The sequence below is a fragment of the Rosa chinensis genome, chromosome 6 (assembly GCF_002994745.2).
Source record: "Rosa chinensis cultivar Old Blush chromosome 6, RchiOBHm-V2, whole genome shotgun sequence".
Taxonomy (NCBI): domain Eukaryota; kingdom Viridiplantae; phylum Streptophyta; class Magnoliopsida; order Rosales; family Rosaceae; genus Rosa; species Rosa chinensis.
Window position 1 is genome coordinate 64,684,234 of NC_037093.1, and position 16,331 is coordinate 64,700,564.

The 16,331-nt window shown below is 38.2% G+C and overlaps 3 protein-coding genes and 1 long non-coding RNA gene across 9 annotated transcripts; all 4 read right to left on the minus strand.

The window, feature by feature from the left end:
- Positions 1-134: 134 nt before the first annotated feature.
- On the minus strand, positions 135-3,851 carry LOC112169274 (aspartate aminotransferase, cytoplasmic). Of its 2 annotated transcripts, none has more exons than XM_024306290.2 (12): positions 3,725-3,851; positions 3,517-3,588; positions 3,356-3,417; positions 3,181-3,264; positions 2,933-3,032; positions 2,728-2,848; positions 2,401-2,564; positions 2,087-2,224; positions 1,749-1,870; positions 1,160-1,254; positions 619-739; positions 135-463 (listed from the first exon to the last, which is right to left on the minus strand). In XM_024306290.2, the coding sequence occupies exons 1-12, from the start codon at positions 3,791-3,793 to the stop codon at positions 379-381; spliced, it is 1,233 nt and encodes a 410-aa protein (XP_024162058.1). In that variant the 5' UTR covers positions 3,794-3,851; the 3' UTR covers positions 135-378. The 2 variants fall into 2 exon arrangements, with proteins under 2 accessions (XP_024162058.1, XP_024162057.1); XM_024306289.2 differs by having other exon boundaries at positions 2,728-2,851.
- A 2,162-nt stretch (positions 3,852-6,013) lies between these two features.
- On the minus strand, positions 6,014-7,525 carry LOC112168995. 2 transcript variants are annotated; one of them, XR_002924483.2, is made up of 4 exons: positions 7,414-7,525; positions 7,247-7,331; positions 6,945-7,057; positions 6,014-6,322 (listed from the first exon to the last, which is right to left on the minus strand). It is a non-coding gene; the product is annotated as an uncharacterized LOC112168995 (long non-coding RNA). The 2 variants fall into 2 exon arrangements; XR_005800960.1 differs by having other exon boundaries at positions 6,014-6,670.
- A 2,457-nt stretch (positions 7,526-9,982) lies between these two features.
- Positions 9,983-11,924, minus strand: LOC112168990 (tetraspanin-19). Of its 4 annotated transcripts, none has more exons than XM_024305927.2 (5): positions 11,117-11,924; positions 10,940-11,042; positions 10,751-10,831; positions 10,523-10,621; positions 9,983-10,429 (listed from the first exon to the last, which is right to left on the minus strand). In XM_024305927.2, the coding sequence occupies exons 1-5, from the start codon at positions 11,200-11,202 to the stop codon at positions 10,157-10,159; spliced, it is 642 nt and encodes a 213-aa protein (XP_024161695.1). In that variant the 5' UTR covers positions 11,203-11,924; the 3' UTR covers positions 9,983-10,156. The 4 variants fall into 4 exon arrangements, with proteins under 4 accessions (XP_024161695.1, XP_024161693.1, XP_024161696.1 ...); XM_024305925.2 differs by having other exon boundaries at positions 10,940-11,022; positions 11,117-11,916; XM_024305928.2 differs by having other exon boundaries at positions 10,940-11,022; positions 11,200-11,915.
- An 822-nt stretch (positions 11,925-12,746) lies between these two features.
- Positions 12,747-16,168, minus strand: LOC112168988 (eukaryotic translation initiation factor 3 subunit L). Its single transcript, XM_024305923.2, has 7 exons — positions 15,526-16,168; positions 15,113-15,444; positions 14,520-14,859; positions 13,885-14,033; positions 13,706-13,799; positions 13,250-13,321; positions 12,747-13,024 (listed from the first exon to the last, which is right to left on the minus strand). Exons 1-7 carry the CDS (start codon positions 16,063-16,065, stop codon positions 12,980-12,982), a joined length of 1,572 nt encoding a protein of 523 aa, XP_024161691.1. The 5' UTR covers positions 16,066-16,168; the 3' UTR covers positions 12,747-12,979.
- Between the last annotated feature and the right edge of the window lie 163 nt (positions 16,169-16,331).

Consider the following 16,331-nt stretch of genomic DNA (forward strand, 5'->3'; position numbering starts at 1 on the left):
GGGCTGCCCTATCTTTCACTTTCACACTCAAAATTCAAAAACATGTTTCTTGGTCTCATTGGAGTGTGGGCTGCCCGCCCCTGGTCTCATTCTGGAACACGTTTCTTGGGCTTCAAAGCCCATGAGAGTTGTTCTTACTGAATCACTGATGTAAAATTAGTCCATTGCTCTTATGAACCTCCAAATACATGATTTTTATACTAATGAAGTCACCGCTAACACAGACATTGTGTTATATGGAGGCTTACAATCTTCTTATATGGTTAGATCTCCGCTTTACCAATTGAAATGAAGCACTTTGTTCACCACACAGAAGAGGATGCAGCAACTAGTTGAGATTGAGCCATTTGAGGAGAACCAAGCAATGCTGTGACCAATTCATACACCAATGTTAACAGCTGCATGTATTGCATCTGCAAGACGAGGAACCGTCTTAGGACCTAGAGCTGCCATGTTGATCCTCCTGCAAATAATAGTAGGAGAGTAAACAAGTCTGGGATATAAAGACTATTTTCTCTTGTCATGTCATGTTGTCTAGATTGTGAATCGTGACGATTAGTCCTAATTCACTGTCTTGACAACATATCATGTCAGCATAGATCAATTAGCGAATTTTACCCATCGGATGGCATGTAGATATGGTACTCTTTATTCATGAAAGCAACTTGTTCAGGGTTCAGTCCTGAGAAAGTAAACAATCCAACATGCCTGATAATGTGCCCCCAGTCACCAGGAGTACCTGCCAGGCATAATACAAGAGAGGTTGACAAACATGAGAGTAGAACCAACTAAAATGAAAGGCAATGCGTAAGTGACTGATCAAAGGTCCTAAGTTGAAAGTTGAAACTAATATTTGGGATTCAAGAATCTGTACGTTTACTACTGAGCGAAAACATCATAGTATAGAAGGGCAAACCCAGCTTGTGAGCTCAGGTAAAATATAACTGTTAAGAATTCTTCAAAATCAAATTTGTCCTGTCAACAGCTCAGTAGAGACACTCTCAAAATTTGAACCAAAATTGAACGCAGAGACCAAATCTAAAGTTTAGATTGTGTAATAATCAAGACAGGTTGACACAAAGAACACATGAAATAGTATTTTTCATGTTTTCATGCCGTACTCATCCTTGTACTAGTACAGAAAGAGAGATTGTATTGCCTCTATCACGCAGAGCATCAAATAGTTGTCTACGCGTGCTAATAAGGCGGTCAGTCATTGCCTTCACTTCAATACTCCATTCCTCATACATATCCCTGCAAATAAAGCAGCCACAACCTTGAAAGATAAACTTAACTAAGAAAGAAGTCTATACAGCTATATTCTTATCAAGTTGAAATTTAGCTGGACAAAAACCACATGCACATGCACACCCTCATGCACATATTTCTTTTCATCAGTTTGCAGCCAACATTAATATATACTTGCAATTTGCATGGTAATGTATGTCAGTTTTTCATAGAGCTACTTGTTAAGTGTAATTCATTGAAACCACTACTATCCGGAGAAGTATATGTATAATGGTGCCTACCAAAGTAACATAGGATTCCAATCATGGATATGAAGCAATTTTATGAGCTATATATTGGTAATCCCGCCACAAAAAGTTTTCATCTTATACACTGCTGTTGGTCTTTTTAACAGCATATGTGAAAAGAACTAGTTTAAGTTTACAAAGACATCCAGAATTCCTGATCAAAATATTTTCAGTGGAAATGCCCAACGACAGACACAAAATCATGATGTCTACCTATCCTTTAAGATAGTGGCCACTATGGATGCCCCATGAATTGGGGGGCTAGAATACATGGGCCTGATCACAAGTTTCAGCTGGCTTTCAACATGGCTAGCCACTTCTGCTGTCTTGCAAACCTATTAAACAAAAAGCATTGTTCAATTGACAAAAGCCCTGGAAGTAACTATTTGCAGATCTTATAAGAAGGAACAAGAAAATACATTGTCATGGAAGTGATGCACTACTACGAAAAGAAGACCAAAATTGTATAAATGATCTCTACAACACCGATAGTCTTTGCTTTTGTTTACGTTGTTTTAGGTGTTTACTGAGAGGAAAAGTTGGTTTCTTACAATGCTGAGGGCACCAACACGTTCTCCATAAAGTCCCATAATCTTCGAATATGACTGAGCTATAAGGCACTCACCACCATCAGCAACAAACAGGCGAATAAATTGTGCATCCTCATCCAGATTTCCACTGACAAGACCCTACGTAGAACTCAGGTTATGAAGGTATCAAGATAAGGAGGCTTTGACCGATAAAAAAAAGAGAGAGATGGAGACCTGCACTTCTTAGGTACAAGCTCCCACAAATTTTAACAATTGGGGGTCCTAGAAAACTTCAAAATTAAACTGCTACGAGCTTTGATGAAACAGTTCCCTACCTGATAAGCAGAGTCAAAGAAAGGAAACAATCCCTTTGCTCTAATCAACTGTCTTATCTGCTCCCACTGTGGAAGAGTTGGATCAACACCTGTAGGGTTATGTGCACATGCTTGGAGAAGCACAATAGCTCCTGATGGGGCAGACAAAAGATCTTCTAACATTCCTGTCATTAATCAAAAATGAAATTACAAGATGTGAATAAAAGATTACTCAGGCATATATGCAACAGAAACAATTTACAGACCTAATCAATCGATTCACATTGCATAGTTTTATAATCTCATACAGAAACAAAAAGATAAAGTAGCTATTGGAAACTACCCAACCTTGGAAGTCCAGTCCACATGTTCCTGGGTCATAGTAACGGTAAGTCTTGATAGCTAGCCCTGCTGCAGAGAAAAAAGCCAGGTGGGCTGCATATGTTGGCTGGGACATGTAGATTGTATGCTGCTGAGCAAGGTACACAGTAAGACCAAGTGACACTCATCCATGAGCACATATAGTTTCACATATAAAAGCCAAGTGCTTTACATGGTGGTAATGGTTTGCTAGAAACTCAGCTCCGACCCTCAGTGATCCACTACCAGATAAGCACTGGACAGTGGTGACTCTATTCTCCTTGATAGCAGGGCTAATATCCAAGAAAAATGAAATATGCAATCAGCAAAAGAAACCCACATTGCTCGAAAAGAAAGATGAGAGAAAACTCCAAAAACGAGTATACAAACAACATCAGAAAGATAATGCATCATAGATATATTGGTCAAACCGGTTAATACCAGTCAGCACCCAAAATGAGCTTAGCACTCAATCTGTTGAACTCAGCAGTCCCAGTAATAGGAAGATACTCCTTAAAAGTGGACCTGAATTTCATGGAAGATCACGAGAACTCATGTATAATCACAGCTAGAAGCAAACTCACAATTGCAAAAACAATCATCACATTCACCTTACCTGTCATTAACTAGTAACCGCTCCACTCGTCTAACTACATTCAATTGAAAAGGTTTCCCATCCTGTAGTAGTTGCATAAAACTACTTGAATAATGGCATTCATCTCGAATACTAATATAGAGCACAACAACAATCTGGAGAAACTCTCTATGAAAACCCACCTCAGTTCTATAGACACCAATCCCTAAATTGAGCTTCAGTGGACTTGGGTCTCTGCTGAAAGCAACCATCATCTGTTAAAAAATAAATAAATAAATAAATAAATAAAAATGGTTATCAAGTAAGTAGCTAGCCTAAGCTAGAATAGAAGAAATCAAAGTACGTTGAGGCAACTGTACGTGTATTAACGAGGATGCATTTCCAGCTTACCGCGTAAATTGGGACTTCAGGAATGTGAGGAAGGTGTGCGAATACAGAATCGCCTTCTTGTGGCTCCATGGAAATGAGGGCGTGGGCGTCCGTACGATCAGAACTGCTAGTTTTGAGTTCGGTTGGTTTTCAGTTTTCACCGCGAAGTCTTAAATCAACGACATTCAGTTTGTGGCCCATTTTTTTTAATTAATTTTTAAAAAAAAAATAAACGAGACTGCTTGGTTTTTTTTTGTTTTTTGTTTTTTTTTTTTGAGGTGTGTATTTATTTTCTCATTAGCCTATTGGGAATTTGGGATTAGGCTTTTTGATTGATTGATTTTATTAGTAGCATAACCATTTAAATATAGTTTTGCTCACCACATGAAAATAATATAAAAAATTAAAATGAATCACGTATAAAAAATGAATAAAATTAGTCTTTTAATTTTAAATTATTTTATTAGAAAAAATTTGGTACAAGTTAATATGTAAAACTTAGTTTTTTTTTTTTTCATACAAAATATGCATAATAGCTCGCAGACTAACTCAAGCTACATCCCAAATTGAGGATTCACACAAAAATTACTATGCAATGAAATAAATTATCTACCAACGTGGGTTGGTTCAGTTGGTATAAGCGTGCTTGTGGTTGAGCCCCCAACTCAAGCTCAACCCTCGATGCTAGCAGTCATGCGTCGTGCGATCTGTGAATCTCTTGCGGAAATCCATACTTGGGGGGACTAAGGTTATAGGTTTGCGCTAGGGTCTGCTCTAGCATGGAGGTGTAAAATCTCATCCATAAAATCATTTGAAATAGGTGTGTTTGTTTTCATCACCAAATACTTCTTCTTTTTTGAAGAAAAATCTTACTGAAACGTAATTTCTGCTACAATGTGGGTCGAATTACAAACTCAAAACCTAATCCTAAATCCCTATGAAAAATATGAAATGCTAATTGAAATGGATTTTGATGAAATTGATAGATCAAGATTTCAAAAACGGTTTTAACGAAGCCATCGCCATTGAAGTCAAATTTGGTGATCATGGTGGCACATTCCCCAACGGAGCACTTCTGCCCTAACAGCTTGAGCAACTCATGAAGTTCACTCGCCGAGATTAGGCATTTCTTGTCGAGATTGTAGAGATCAAAGGTGTCACGAAGATCCTTGCTCCACACCGATCCATTCATGATTTCTGAGAACTCCTCTAGGTCGATGTGGCCGTCGGAGTCTTTATCGAACTCGGACATCACAGTATACATTTCTTCCAGCTTCATCTCCCACCCTAACTCACAGAAAACATTCTTGAGCTCATCGCTGGAGATTTGATTTCTTCTTGCTTGTTAGGATTGGATTGTATCATCAACAAATACTTAAACACAATATCCGACTAGTTTAATAGTATTTATCGCATTTGATTTATCTAGCCAATAGTCTTTTCTTAAATTTCCTCCAAAATCTCATTTTAGTCATAATTTTCAATATTTTTTCTTATATAAACATCAAATCTATTTCATTCTCCATATGTTTCTATGTGTTCATGATAGTTAAAACACTAAACTTATAAGAGTTGAGAATTCATAATAGTGGTTTAGTTCACAATATGTTTATGCCTTTTGCTAGTCAAAAAATTTGTGATTGCAAAGAAAATGAGACTCGCAGTGGGCAGTGGTAGTCATACTCTTTTATGTGCACTGATTTTTTTTTTTTTCAATACACTTTCCGCCCTTCTTGTGGACCTTTTTCTTCTTCATCTCAGCCCAGCCCAGCCCAATACAATCCGATATCATCTGGGACGTTATCTAAGCCTTCACTTACCTTTCACTTTTAATGCGTTTGGGATTGGTCGATTGGACACGTTTGTGTCTTGTTGTGTCATGGGCTAGGTCAGATGGTGGCCCGCATCGTTTTGGATAAGAATGATGCAGAGGAGTTTAAAATCGACTTGATTCCATCGACATCAAAATGAGATGAGCAGTGATGTAGGCTAATTATTGGTTCCCTTCTTTTCCCTAATTTCCTTTGTCATTCACAGTAAAAAGCAGTCATGCACTAACCCAAGATTAGGGCTGGGTTTTTCGGGTCGGGCCCGAAAATTGGTGAGACCGAGACCGAACTTGAAACTATCTGTTCGGGCCGGTTCGGGTTTTTTGTAAACTGAAAACCGACCAAAACCGAGCCCATTCGGGCCAGTTCGGTTTTCGGGCTTTTTCGGGCCCAAAATGTCTGTTTTGCCTGTTTTGCCTGTTTTGGTACCTGGAAGACTGGAAATCTGGAATGCATATCAAATTATAATGCTATACTGCTATAATCAAATTATAATGCATCTCATTAACATAACTATAATCAATTTGCAATAATCAAATTTAGCCACAGTTTACAATTTACAACACAAACTCAAGAGTCCAGAAATCCAGAATACATTGTCCAACAGAAACATAAACAGTTAAACACAATTTGCAGTTCTGCACAAATAGTCAAACTGTCCAACTAAGAAATAACTGAAGCTGCACTGCTCTAGGCCTTTAGGCTCTAGTTGCTCGACCTGCTGCCTTGCTCCACAAGTCCAAACCTCCATGACAACTCGACAAGTACACAAATCTGCAAGTCTGCAACTCTGTGCATTCACAGTTCAAACTTGATCAGTTTACAAATACAATTATACAAAATTAAAAAGTAAAGCAATAACATGTATCATGATGCACAAATCACAAAGATACCGACACAACAACACAACATTAAAGCAGTAACCAATAATCCAATATCTTGAAAGCAACAAGTCAATAACCAATAAAATGCAGAAATTAATATCATTAAGGCCAAATGCAGAAATGCAGAACTGTGGGATGAATTGAGTAGAAGCCATGAAATGCTATGCCTGATTAGCAGAGGAGTTGAACAACCTCACTCCAACATGAAGAATGTTTGCATGTGCAAACAAAAGAAACAAAGAAGAGGAAAGAATCTGCAGAGAAATCAAATTTTTAGTACCAACATACACATAATTAAAATCTCCTATAGGACTAAAAACACTTGGAAAAGATCTGGGTACTTTTCTTTATATTTTAGTCACAAAGAAGGTTGGTTTAAGAAAATGGTCCCACAAAAGTATAACCATTGCAGTGTCATTATAGAGAAATATTTGAAAAAAAAAAACCAGTAAATTAACCAATATCAAAAACCAAACATGACTGCTAGAAAGTCAATTAAACACAATTAGAAAAATCCAATTCACATACCTTTTGAAATCAAACTGGATACAGATGGGACTATGCCGGCCTCGAATCAAATCCTTTTCATTTGTAAACGTTAATCACAAGAAAACAGAGCCACCGAAAAGTAGAGTAGAACCCTGCAAGCCACACAGTTATTGAATCAAAGCAGGTAATAAAGGAAAATGAAAAGGGAGGATTTAAGAAAAATTGAAAAAGCAATGTAAACATAGGTACTAGGTAGTCAAGTTGAAGTGAATATGAACACAAACATGTATGTAATTCACAATGACAAGTTATAACTTAAAATTGCAAACCATTTGTATTACCGAATAGTTCTAGGGTCTAATAGTAGTGACCCCCACCATATGATTGATTGCGCCCATAATAAGATGAATGTGGACCATAATGAGACTGCAAAATGAGATTAAATAATAAATCATCATCATGATAACATACGATGAAAATCAGCAACACACAGGCATTAACTGCTTACTTCAGGATCATAGTCCTAAAAATAACACAGTTTCATATAACACAGTTTCATATGACATGGAGTATCAATTCAAGGTACTAGGTAGTCAAGTTGAAGTGAATATGAACACAGAAATGATGCTACTAGTACTAGACAAGTTTGCTTTTTAGAGTCCCCAAACAAGCAACACCATCCAAAAAGCAAGTTGGGTCACCTCAAAAACCCAACTACCATCTAATGCAAATATCCCAACACTACATGTTCTTAATCACTATCATTCATTTTCCAGATGTCCATTTACTTAATGATGCAGTTAAGCCCCATAACAAGAACCAAAATACTCAGTAGTCATTATCCTCAATTTGGTTTAAGCTTCAAAAATTCTGTAGTCCTATTTAGTAATGAAACTCCGGAATCGAGAGTTGTTGATTAGTCACTTGTTTAGCCTCCAAAGTAATGAAACTCCGAATTCTTTAGCCGCTGATTAGTCATTGTTAGAGCCTAGAAAATAATGAAACCCTGGAATCAAGAGCCATTAAATCAGTCGCTGTTTGTGTTTGAGGTGTGTCCCGTACAGTGATCTAATCTTACAATGACTAATCAATGGCCCAACTCTAGAGATTAAGCATAAGTTAAAAGTTTTAACAGATAAAACCTTGATAGCACATGAACTGCAGAACACAGATTAAAAAAAAGAAAAAGAAAAAAGAACCCAGCTTTGGTAAGACTGTTCTACCAAATGAACTGCAGAACACAGATTAGTCACAGCGAGAGAAGAAGAAGAAGAACCGAATACCTGGGTATTGCAAAGAAGAAGAAGAAGCTTTGATCACAGCGAGAGAGAGAGAGAGAGATGTTGAGAAAAAGTAACGGTCAAGCCTTGACCTTCAGTTTTGATTCCGTGACAGAGAGAGCGGAGGAGGATTTCGATATTCGGAGATCGAGACAACTCAGAGAGAGCAGGCCGGAGCTGAGAACTCAGAGAAGGGTGAGGGAGGGACTGAGAGAGTGAGAGGGAGATTTCATCAGATCTGAAATTTGGGGCAAGCAAAGAGAGGAGGCTGTTCGAGACAACTCAGAGAGAGCAGGTCGGAGCTGAGAACTCAGAGAAGGGTGAGGGAGGGACTGAGAGAGTGAGAGGGAGATTTCATCAGATCTGAAATTTGGGGCAAGGAAAGAGAGGAGGCTGTCGAGTGTCGAGTACTCGAGTTAGTGGACTGGAGGACACGGAGGCCTTTAGGTTTAGGGTTGTGTATTTTTTTTTTTAATATTTAACTTATTATTATAACACCCAATCATAGACTGATATGTGGCATGTGCTACAGTATTCGGTTCGGTTCGGGCTTTCAGGCCCTGAAAATATGAAACCCGAGACCGAACCGATTACATGAATTCGGGTCGGGCTTTAGACCGAACCGAAAATTTCTATTCTAAAACCGAACCGATTCGGTCTTTTTTCCTCGGTTCGGATCGGGTCCTCGGTCTTTCGGGTCCGGACGCCCACCCCTACCCAAGATGTTCCAATTTCCCCCAAGTCTGAAATAGATTTACTATTAAACATTGGGGTTTAAACTATACGAATTGTTGATATGTTGTAGGAGTTTATGATTGCATATTTTGAGACGAAAAACCAATTTTATGTTCTCAACGTTGTAAATAATCGCTATAGAAGCAGCTCCTAATAATTGGCATGAGTTTTTTCATTCAAAAATTTTGAGTTCTAATCGTCAAATTACATGTCTTGGAAAATATGAATTCTAGTTTCCAAACATCATTCAACGCCTTGTTTTTGAATTAATATCAATTTACTCGTTATTAGTGGATACACAAATAATTATTATAATGATTTTCCAGCTAATTAAAACAGAACGGAGCACATGTACTATGTACATGCCTTCTTCTAACCTATTCAAGTTCCATATAAACCAACATATCATTTTCTTATTTTTTGGTTATGGGTGGCACCGAAATAGAAGTTCAACATTTTAACTGTTCTATACTACTTATATCATTACTTGCAATAATTTGAAGCTTCAGTTTCATCCATTATCTCTCTTTTTTTTTTTTTTGGCTTATTATCACAAATGGTACCTGAACTTATTCTCTATTTTATCGATGGTACCTGAATTTCAATTTTGATCACAACCAGTACCCGAACTTTTCTATTTCATTTTAAATGATACCTAAGCCCACCTTCGGTCACTATTCCGGCCAAAAAAGCTAAATATAAAAGAAAAAAATAAGTTCAAGGCAAGTGTATTACCAATAAATTATCACTATATATGATCGTAACCATTGAAATCATCAAAAATCATCACTATGACTGCCTCACATGCCGTTTTTAGTCGGAATAGTGACCGGAGGTGGCTCTAGGTACTATTTAAAATGAAATCGAAAAATTCGGGTACTAGTTGTGATCAAAATTGAAATTCAGGTACTATCGATAAGATTGAGCTATAGTTCAGGTACCATTTGTGATAATAACCTTTTTTTTTTTGGGTGTTCTCTTGATGTATTCCGGGGTTTATATGATAGTCAAGACGCCCGATGTCCCAGCAAAAAGCTACAAGCTGAGAACTCGAGAGAACTGTGATTGCAAGAGGCATCAAATTTTCACTTGCAGTGATGCATCATACTCATTTGATGGTATAACAGAATGAGAGTTGAATTTGTATCAGAATGATGTACCAAGAAAAAAACAAAAGAAGAAGAGTAAACAACAGGGAATTTAGGGAGATCAAATTAGTGTGTTTGTACTAATGCTCTAACTAAGTGTAACTCTTCTATGAAACTGCATTCTGAAAAATCTGTTAATATGTGAGAAAAAACTCAGCCGTGGCCGATATTCACATTGATCTGATCTTGGCAAGGCTTCATAATTTCTGGAGCCACGACCCGACATATTGAGGAAAGATGCTGGGCTTGGTATCACCAGAAATGAATATCTAAAGTCAGTTACATGATCAGAATAGTTGCAGTGACTCAGTGGCTCGGTACCAATAGCCCAAAGAATGATTGCTAAAACTACACATTTGATCTGCAAAATGTGAACCGCAAGCATCAGTATATTGAACTTCCTCTTACTTCAGACCAAACTTCAAAATCAGATCGAACACAGAAGAATCAGTACCTGCGGTACCAATATTAGAATCGCAATGAGACGACACAAGTAAAGATGAAATAACATGAACTTCTTGAACCTGGGGTCATCTATGTACTCTGCAAGTTTCTGTTGCAAGAAACACAAATACCATATTAGAGTTGAACTCTTATAGTGAATGTGAGGTAACTAGTCTATGTTACACTATAAACCCGCAAGATTTCAAGAAATGTTACAAATTGAAGAAAGCATACATACCGCTGGCCAGTTCATCTTGAAGAAAATTGCAACAACCACTGCCACTTCAAGGCAAAGAAGAGAGAAGACAAAGACTATGTACTAATTAAAACTGGTCAAGGATTATCCAAACCAAATTTATGAATTTTAATGGTAGAAAGTAGAAACTAAAGCGTTGTTGTAAGCTGATCGATTTATGAGAAAGGATACCATGAGAAGAAAAGTAGAATCGGTGATGCAATGAGCAACAAGATAACTGCAAAGTGTGCTGAAACAGACAGCCATTCCCACACCTAAACATGCATATATAAACCTGTCAAGCAGAACGAAGCAATGAATCGAAAATTGATTTCGACCTACGACAAGCAATGAGCCATATAATTTTACCTCTTCTTTTCATGAAGATCGAGGAGAGTAAACAAAGCATGAAGCAATGAATTCTGTAAGGTATACAGAGTTGAATAATATACCATGGTTTAGGAACAATTGGGACAGGAAGCAGCTCAGTAACTCCATCCTGCCACTTCTTGAGCAGCCAGAGAGTGTAGATGATCACTCCGACACCGAAGATATTGACTAAGAAATTCAAAGCTCTCATTGAGTTGTGCAAGCAACATCTTGCACAGTATACCATTCTTATCACCGAGCAGTGAGTGGTAGTGATACTCCTCTCTATCTGTTCTTCATCTTCCACATTAATTATATGCCTTTATGATTCAATAATTTCAGTCTTTATCAGTTTAAAATTGTAATCATGAAGATCGATGCGTGTAGAAGAAGTTGCTGGATTAGAAACGGGGGTTGCTAACTTGGGGTGGAGGTTGAATTCATGTGGGTTTTGATCCCTGTGGAGTTCCTATGAGCTAGACATGATGGATTGAGATATGGTAGGAGAACAGACCCGTTTGATCATATGGCCCTGAAATCAAATCCATTTCCTCGTGCATGATGAGCCCCATGATCATGTGACCTGCTGTGTGTGGGATTTTGTTGACTGTTAGATTGCAAGTGTGTCACTTACTCACCGTGTGCAGTAATTCAAGCTGAAGCTACACCTAGCATTCAAACATGAGTATGAACAAGACAGACTTCAATTTCACGAATCCTTCATTTCCGACTGTGAACTGAATATGTGTTATTTTATTTCAACTTTCAACTAGTTCGATTCAAACATATCAAAAGGAAGCCAATTTCCTGACAGATGCTATAGTTGATACTGGCCATAATCACGCTGTGAAAGCTTGGAAGAATTCAGTGCCTCTCTCTCTGCTTCTCATGCTTTCAATTTTGACGGGTCTTGGTTGTTTTAGAGATTTTTCTTTGTAAAACTCTCCTTTTTTTCTCACTAAACAGTTTTTCTTTTATTTGCTAAAGAATTTGAATTGCACCCATTTCTGGCCGGTTATTTCAATATGAAACATTCTCGTAAAAATAAAACTATATCTTAGTTGCTGTTTTATATGAACCCTACTTAAGCTCCGTTTCCTTTCGTCTTTATAAACCGAAAGGAGCTTGTCAACTTCATCTTGTATGAAACTGGTAAGTAAACGTCTCAATCAATGTCAATGAAAATGAAAACCTCAAAGGGACAGCATCTTTCTATGCGTCTTGGCATGGAATTGAAGACATATGAGACCGCAGAAAATTGACAAGCAATAAGAGGTCCGCCAATCCAAAGACAAAACCAACGTGCATCGCTATCTCCCACTAATCCATTAATTTGCACATGTTATGTACTTTGCAGGTAGTAGAGTCAATGTCGCTCTCAGATTAGAACCATACACTGTATGAACAAATTAATATAGGTCATGGAAAACATTGTAAATTTGTAATCTAAAGCCTTGCTTTGCTCAACCTAGTCGAAACCATCAAAAGGTTGGGCTTACTATGTTAAATGAGGATCAAGATCGGTTTCCAGTTGGACCAGATGGCCCATTCCATTTTGTATGGAGCAGAAGAGCAGGTTCACTCTGCTGCAAAGATTTTTTAAACAAAAACAAAAAGTAGCATCACATACTTGCCAAAAATAAATTGCAAATTTGTATGCTGGCAAATTTAAGTACATAAATGCATAACAGGTGTAAATTACATTTTGCGATTTTTGAGCTCACCACATCCACTAAATCAAAAGGACAGGTACATGAAGCATGGGTAATTCAAAAGAAACAACAAAATTCTCCAATTATCATAGTAAAATTCTAAATGAGCAAAAATGGCAGAAGAGAAGTAGTCTAGAAATTAGTGAATGACTCAATCCAGCTTTATCCTGTCCAGATCGTTGATTGCCCCTTCAAGCTGCAATCAGAAGACGATAAGGAAAGAACAGATTAAAAAGGAAGATAATTAAAGGGGGAGTTGTTATTAACACTCCTATAATGTCAATCTACACCCAGATTAATATTTTATCATCTTTCTGCAAAACGAGTGTACTTTGACATTGCAAGAGTGTTGATAACAACTCCTTAATCTAGTTTGTGTTGTCATATAGATAAAATTCACAAAACATGGAATTGTGCATACCTTCACTATCTGACGCAAGAAGTAATCCCCATATCGTTTTGGTGGTTTCGAGTCAACAACATAAACCCAATCCTGCACCAGAATGATTTAGGTCACACCATTCATTATATATAACTTCTATTGCACTATACAATCCCAGAGATAATCCGGTTAACTTAACCATCCCTAAAATAGATGATTGTTATCTCATCTTACGGAGAATTGCAATATGGAAACAGCATTCAATCCAGGACTCTAGTAAATAAGACTAGCCATGACTTAAGTAACACTGTTTCAAATCTTGCTGTTGATTAATAATCATTTCCAAGAAAATCACATGAACCAAGTGCCTAAGCACCTCTAGTTTCCATAAATCTAGAGGATTGTCTACAAATATGCCCATGGAATATTTAGACCAATGCCTATCATAATTCTTCCATAAACAAGATAAGAGAACATAAAAGAAATTTAACATACATCGTTCATATAAAAATCCACATCAGCATTGGAAATGGTTTTTCCATCAGTGTCAACCGCATGTGTCTTGTGTTTGTATGTCAGCAAGATAGTCCTGTAAGGCAGTGGCAGAATAACATTATTATAATATCACAGCAGAATCAGACAAAAACAGCTACAAGAAAATCCTGATGAACCACCTCAACTTGGATTCATCCACTTCCATGTACTTCGCAAGGTTCCCAAGAGAGATGGATGAATAGACTTTTAAGAAGGTCCTAACACCTGATAATAACTGTTGCTGCTTCACTTCATAAAGGAAAAGTTTCAACTGAAGTCTATATGCATCCTGAAAAAGTAAGAAAGAAATATTATTGATTAAGAAACAACCGAGAGAGAGAGAGAGAGAGAGAGAGAGAGAGAGAGAGAGATCTACACATATCTAATGGTAAACCTTCACCATTGTTTCAAATATCTCACAAACTGATAGTCTGATACTCATCGAATCATGTCAAATGTATGACAGAATCATGAACTGATTAAAATTTTATGCACTATTTTCCTAGGAAACTCTTAATATTAAGTATCTAAGGTATTGAATCAGTAAAAATTAATTGTGTCAAATTTTTATCCTGAAATATATTTGCAAGGTTATACCGTTTTATATCTGAACTGGTAGAATTTCCAAGACAAGATATTTTGCTTTTCCTTGTATCTAACCCAAGTTAACTTGGACTAATCCATTTTACAACCATATGACACAGTGGTCATGTGAACATTAAAAGAATTGCAAATTGCGATCCAAAAGTTTTCCAAGGTCTATGGCCCTACATACCTGGTTGTAATTAACAAGAGGCTCCTCAAAACTTGGAGCAGATGGAGTAATGAACTTAGGACATGCATAGGAGAAGAGCTCATCATAGATAGCAAATGCTTCATCATCATATCTTTGCATTCTAATCATCTTTTCACCATACTTCTCACGCAACTGAGAATTCACTGTTTCTTCAACAAGCTTAACCTGGGGACATAGTGAAAGGCTAATTGCCAACAATGCATACATCTGCTCATTCTTCTTTAGTATCTGCTCATACTGAGGAGATTTCTGATGATATTGCTTGGTCTTATAGATGTACAGTAGAATCTTATTGAATTCACGAATTGCCTCCACATACCTATGCAAAGCAACAATACTTGTAAGTCCCCCCATAAAAAAAGTTGTCGCACACATCACAAAAGTGAACAGATAGGGAAGTTAATAAAGCACAAGCAACAGGTAGTGAAAAACAAAACGAATTAGATGGTTTTACACCATTGTCAAACAAGCACAGCAGGAAACATATAGGCATTATAACTAATATGTTAAATACAGACAGATACTAGGACAGGTTCAATCACACAATAAACAAACAAAGAGGAGCATCTTACCTCCGCAACATAAGATTGGCAAAACCATAATGATATATGGTGGTAATGTGGCTTCCAATCACACTGGTGTAAACACCTTGCTGAGTAATGTCAATGGGTTGCAAGCATTTCAGACCAGTATGATAATCACCCAAAAGACAATGCACTCGCAGCAACCCCACCATACTGAAATACCCCAACACCTTCAAGACATTACTGCCGCCACTATAATCATACCCATCCGTGGCAGTAAATTGCTCCAGCCCTTCCTTCTCATGCTCGAGAATCTGAATAATCGCAGACTTCTCCACCAGAGCTTGCAAAAAGTTAAGCACACCGTACACATTCCAAGCCTACAACACAACAACAATCCCTCAATTCCCTATCCCAAATTTGAAATTCAGAAAATTTAGACTGAAATAAATTTGACTTACTTGATCAAACTGCCTGAGAAGAGCAATCTCCTGCTCAGTCTTGTTCTTCATCTTAGCCCGATACTGACAGAAGCTCTGAAACTGGTACACAAACTCATCCACCATGTCCCACAGCCACTGATTCGGCAGCTGCATATTGACCACGCCGTGCAGAACCACCTGAAAAAGGCTACAGTAATTGTCCCAGGAGTCGATTCTCTGCTTCAGCGTCGGCTGGAGCCTGGCGTAGAGGTGGCGGAACCACATCTCACGGTACAGGAGGCAGAACACGTGGTCGTTGTCGACGTGGTGCGCGACGGCGTCGACGGAGGGCCACGGCGTGTCCTTGAAGAGGCGCTCCGATATGCCCTGGAAGGAAGTCTCGTACATCTGGTGGATCTCGTACACGTTCTTCTCGCGGATGTGGCGGTACAGATGGACGACGAAGGATTTGACGGAGTCAGGGACGTGGTTCGGGTCGTACCCGGGCTCCTGCGACGGCGCGTCGGAGGAGGCTGGGCGGTGAGTCGCCGAGGGCTCGTCGTAGTCGTAGGCCGCCATGGTTGGTTCGCAGCTTGGGAATTCGAGCTAGAAACAAGGTTGGAAAAAGGCAGGATGGGACACTCGGTCACGGCAGAAACGGTGAGAGAGTGAGCACAAGGATATTAGGGTTTTACACTTCTACCGGGTCACCAACGGATCTCATACGATTTGGGCTTCGGATTTAAGGCCCACTTGTGTTGTCTGTTTTTTTTTTTTAAGAAACTACTGCAACAACCAAATACAGAAACCACCTAAGCGTTAAAACAAAATGACTTTATCGACAC

What these genes read in the sequence shown, in the direction of transcription:
- LOC112169274 (XM_024306289.2), bottom strand. Translation starts at nt 3,793, where the DNA reads ATGGAGCCACAAGAAGGCGATTCTGTATTCGCACACCTTCCTCACATT. An exon ending in CGGTTACTAGTTAATGACAG is followed by an intron (nt 3,265 to 3,355) that starts GTAAGGTGAATG and finishes CATGAAATTCAG; the next exon opens with GTCCACTTTTAAGGAGTATC. An exon ending in GTGTTGGTGCCCTCAGCATT is followed by an intron (nt 1,871 to 2,086) that starts GTAAGAAACCAA and finishes TTTGTTTAATAG; the next exon opens with GTTTGCAAGACAGCAGAAGT.
- LOC112168990 (XM_024305925.2), bottom strand. Translation starts at nt 11,363, where the DNA reads ATGGTATACTGTGCAAGATGTTGCTTGCACAACTCAATGAGAGCTTTG. An exon ending in ATTCTACTTTTCTTCTCATG is followed by an intron (nt 10,832 to 10,939) that starts GTATCCTTTCTC and finishes AGTTTTAATTAG; the next exon opens with TACATAGTCTTTGTCTTCTC. An exon ending in TCAAGATGAACTGGCCAGCG is followed by an intron (nt 10,622 to 10,750) that starts GTATGTATGCTT and finishes TTCTTGCAACAG; the next exon opens with AAACTTGCAGAGTACATAGA.
- LOC112168988 (XM_024305923.2), bottom strand. Translation starts at nt 16,065, where the DNA reads ATGGCGGCCTACGACTACGACGAGCCCTCGGCGACTCACCGCCCAGCC. An exon ending in TTCTCAGGCAGTTTGATCAA is followed by an intron (nt 15,445 to 15,525) that starts GTAAGTCAAATT and finishes GTTGTGTTGTAG; the next exon opens with GCTTGGAATGTGTACGGTGT. An exon ending in GCCAATCTTATGTTGCGGAG is followed by an intron (nt 14,860 to 15,112) that starts GTAAGATGCTCC and finishes TGCTTTGCATAG; the next exon opens with GTATGTGGAGGCAATTCGTG.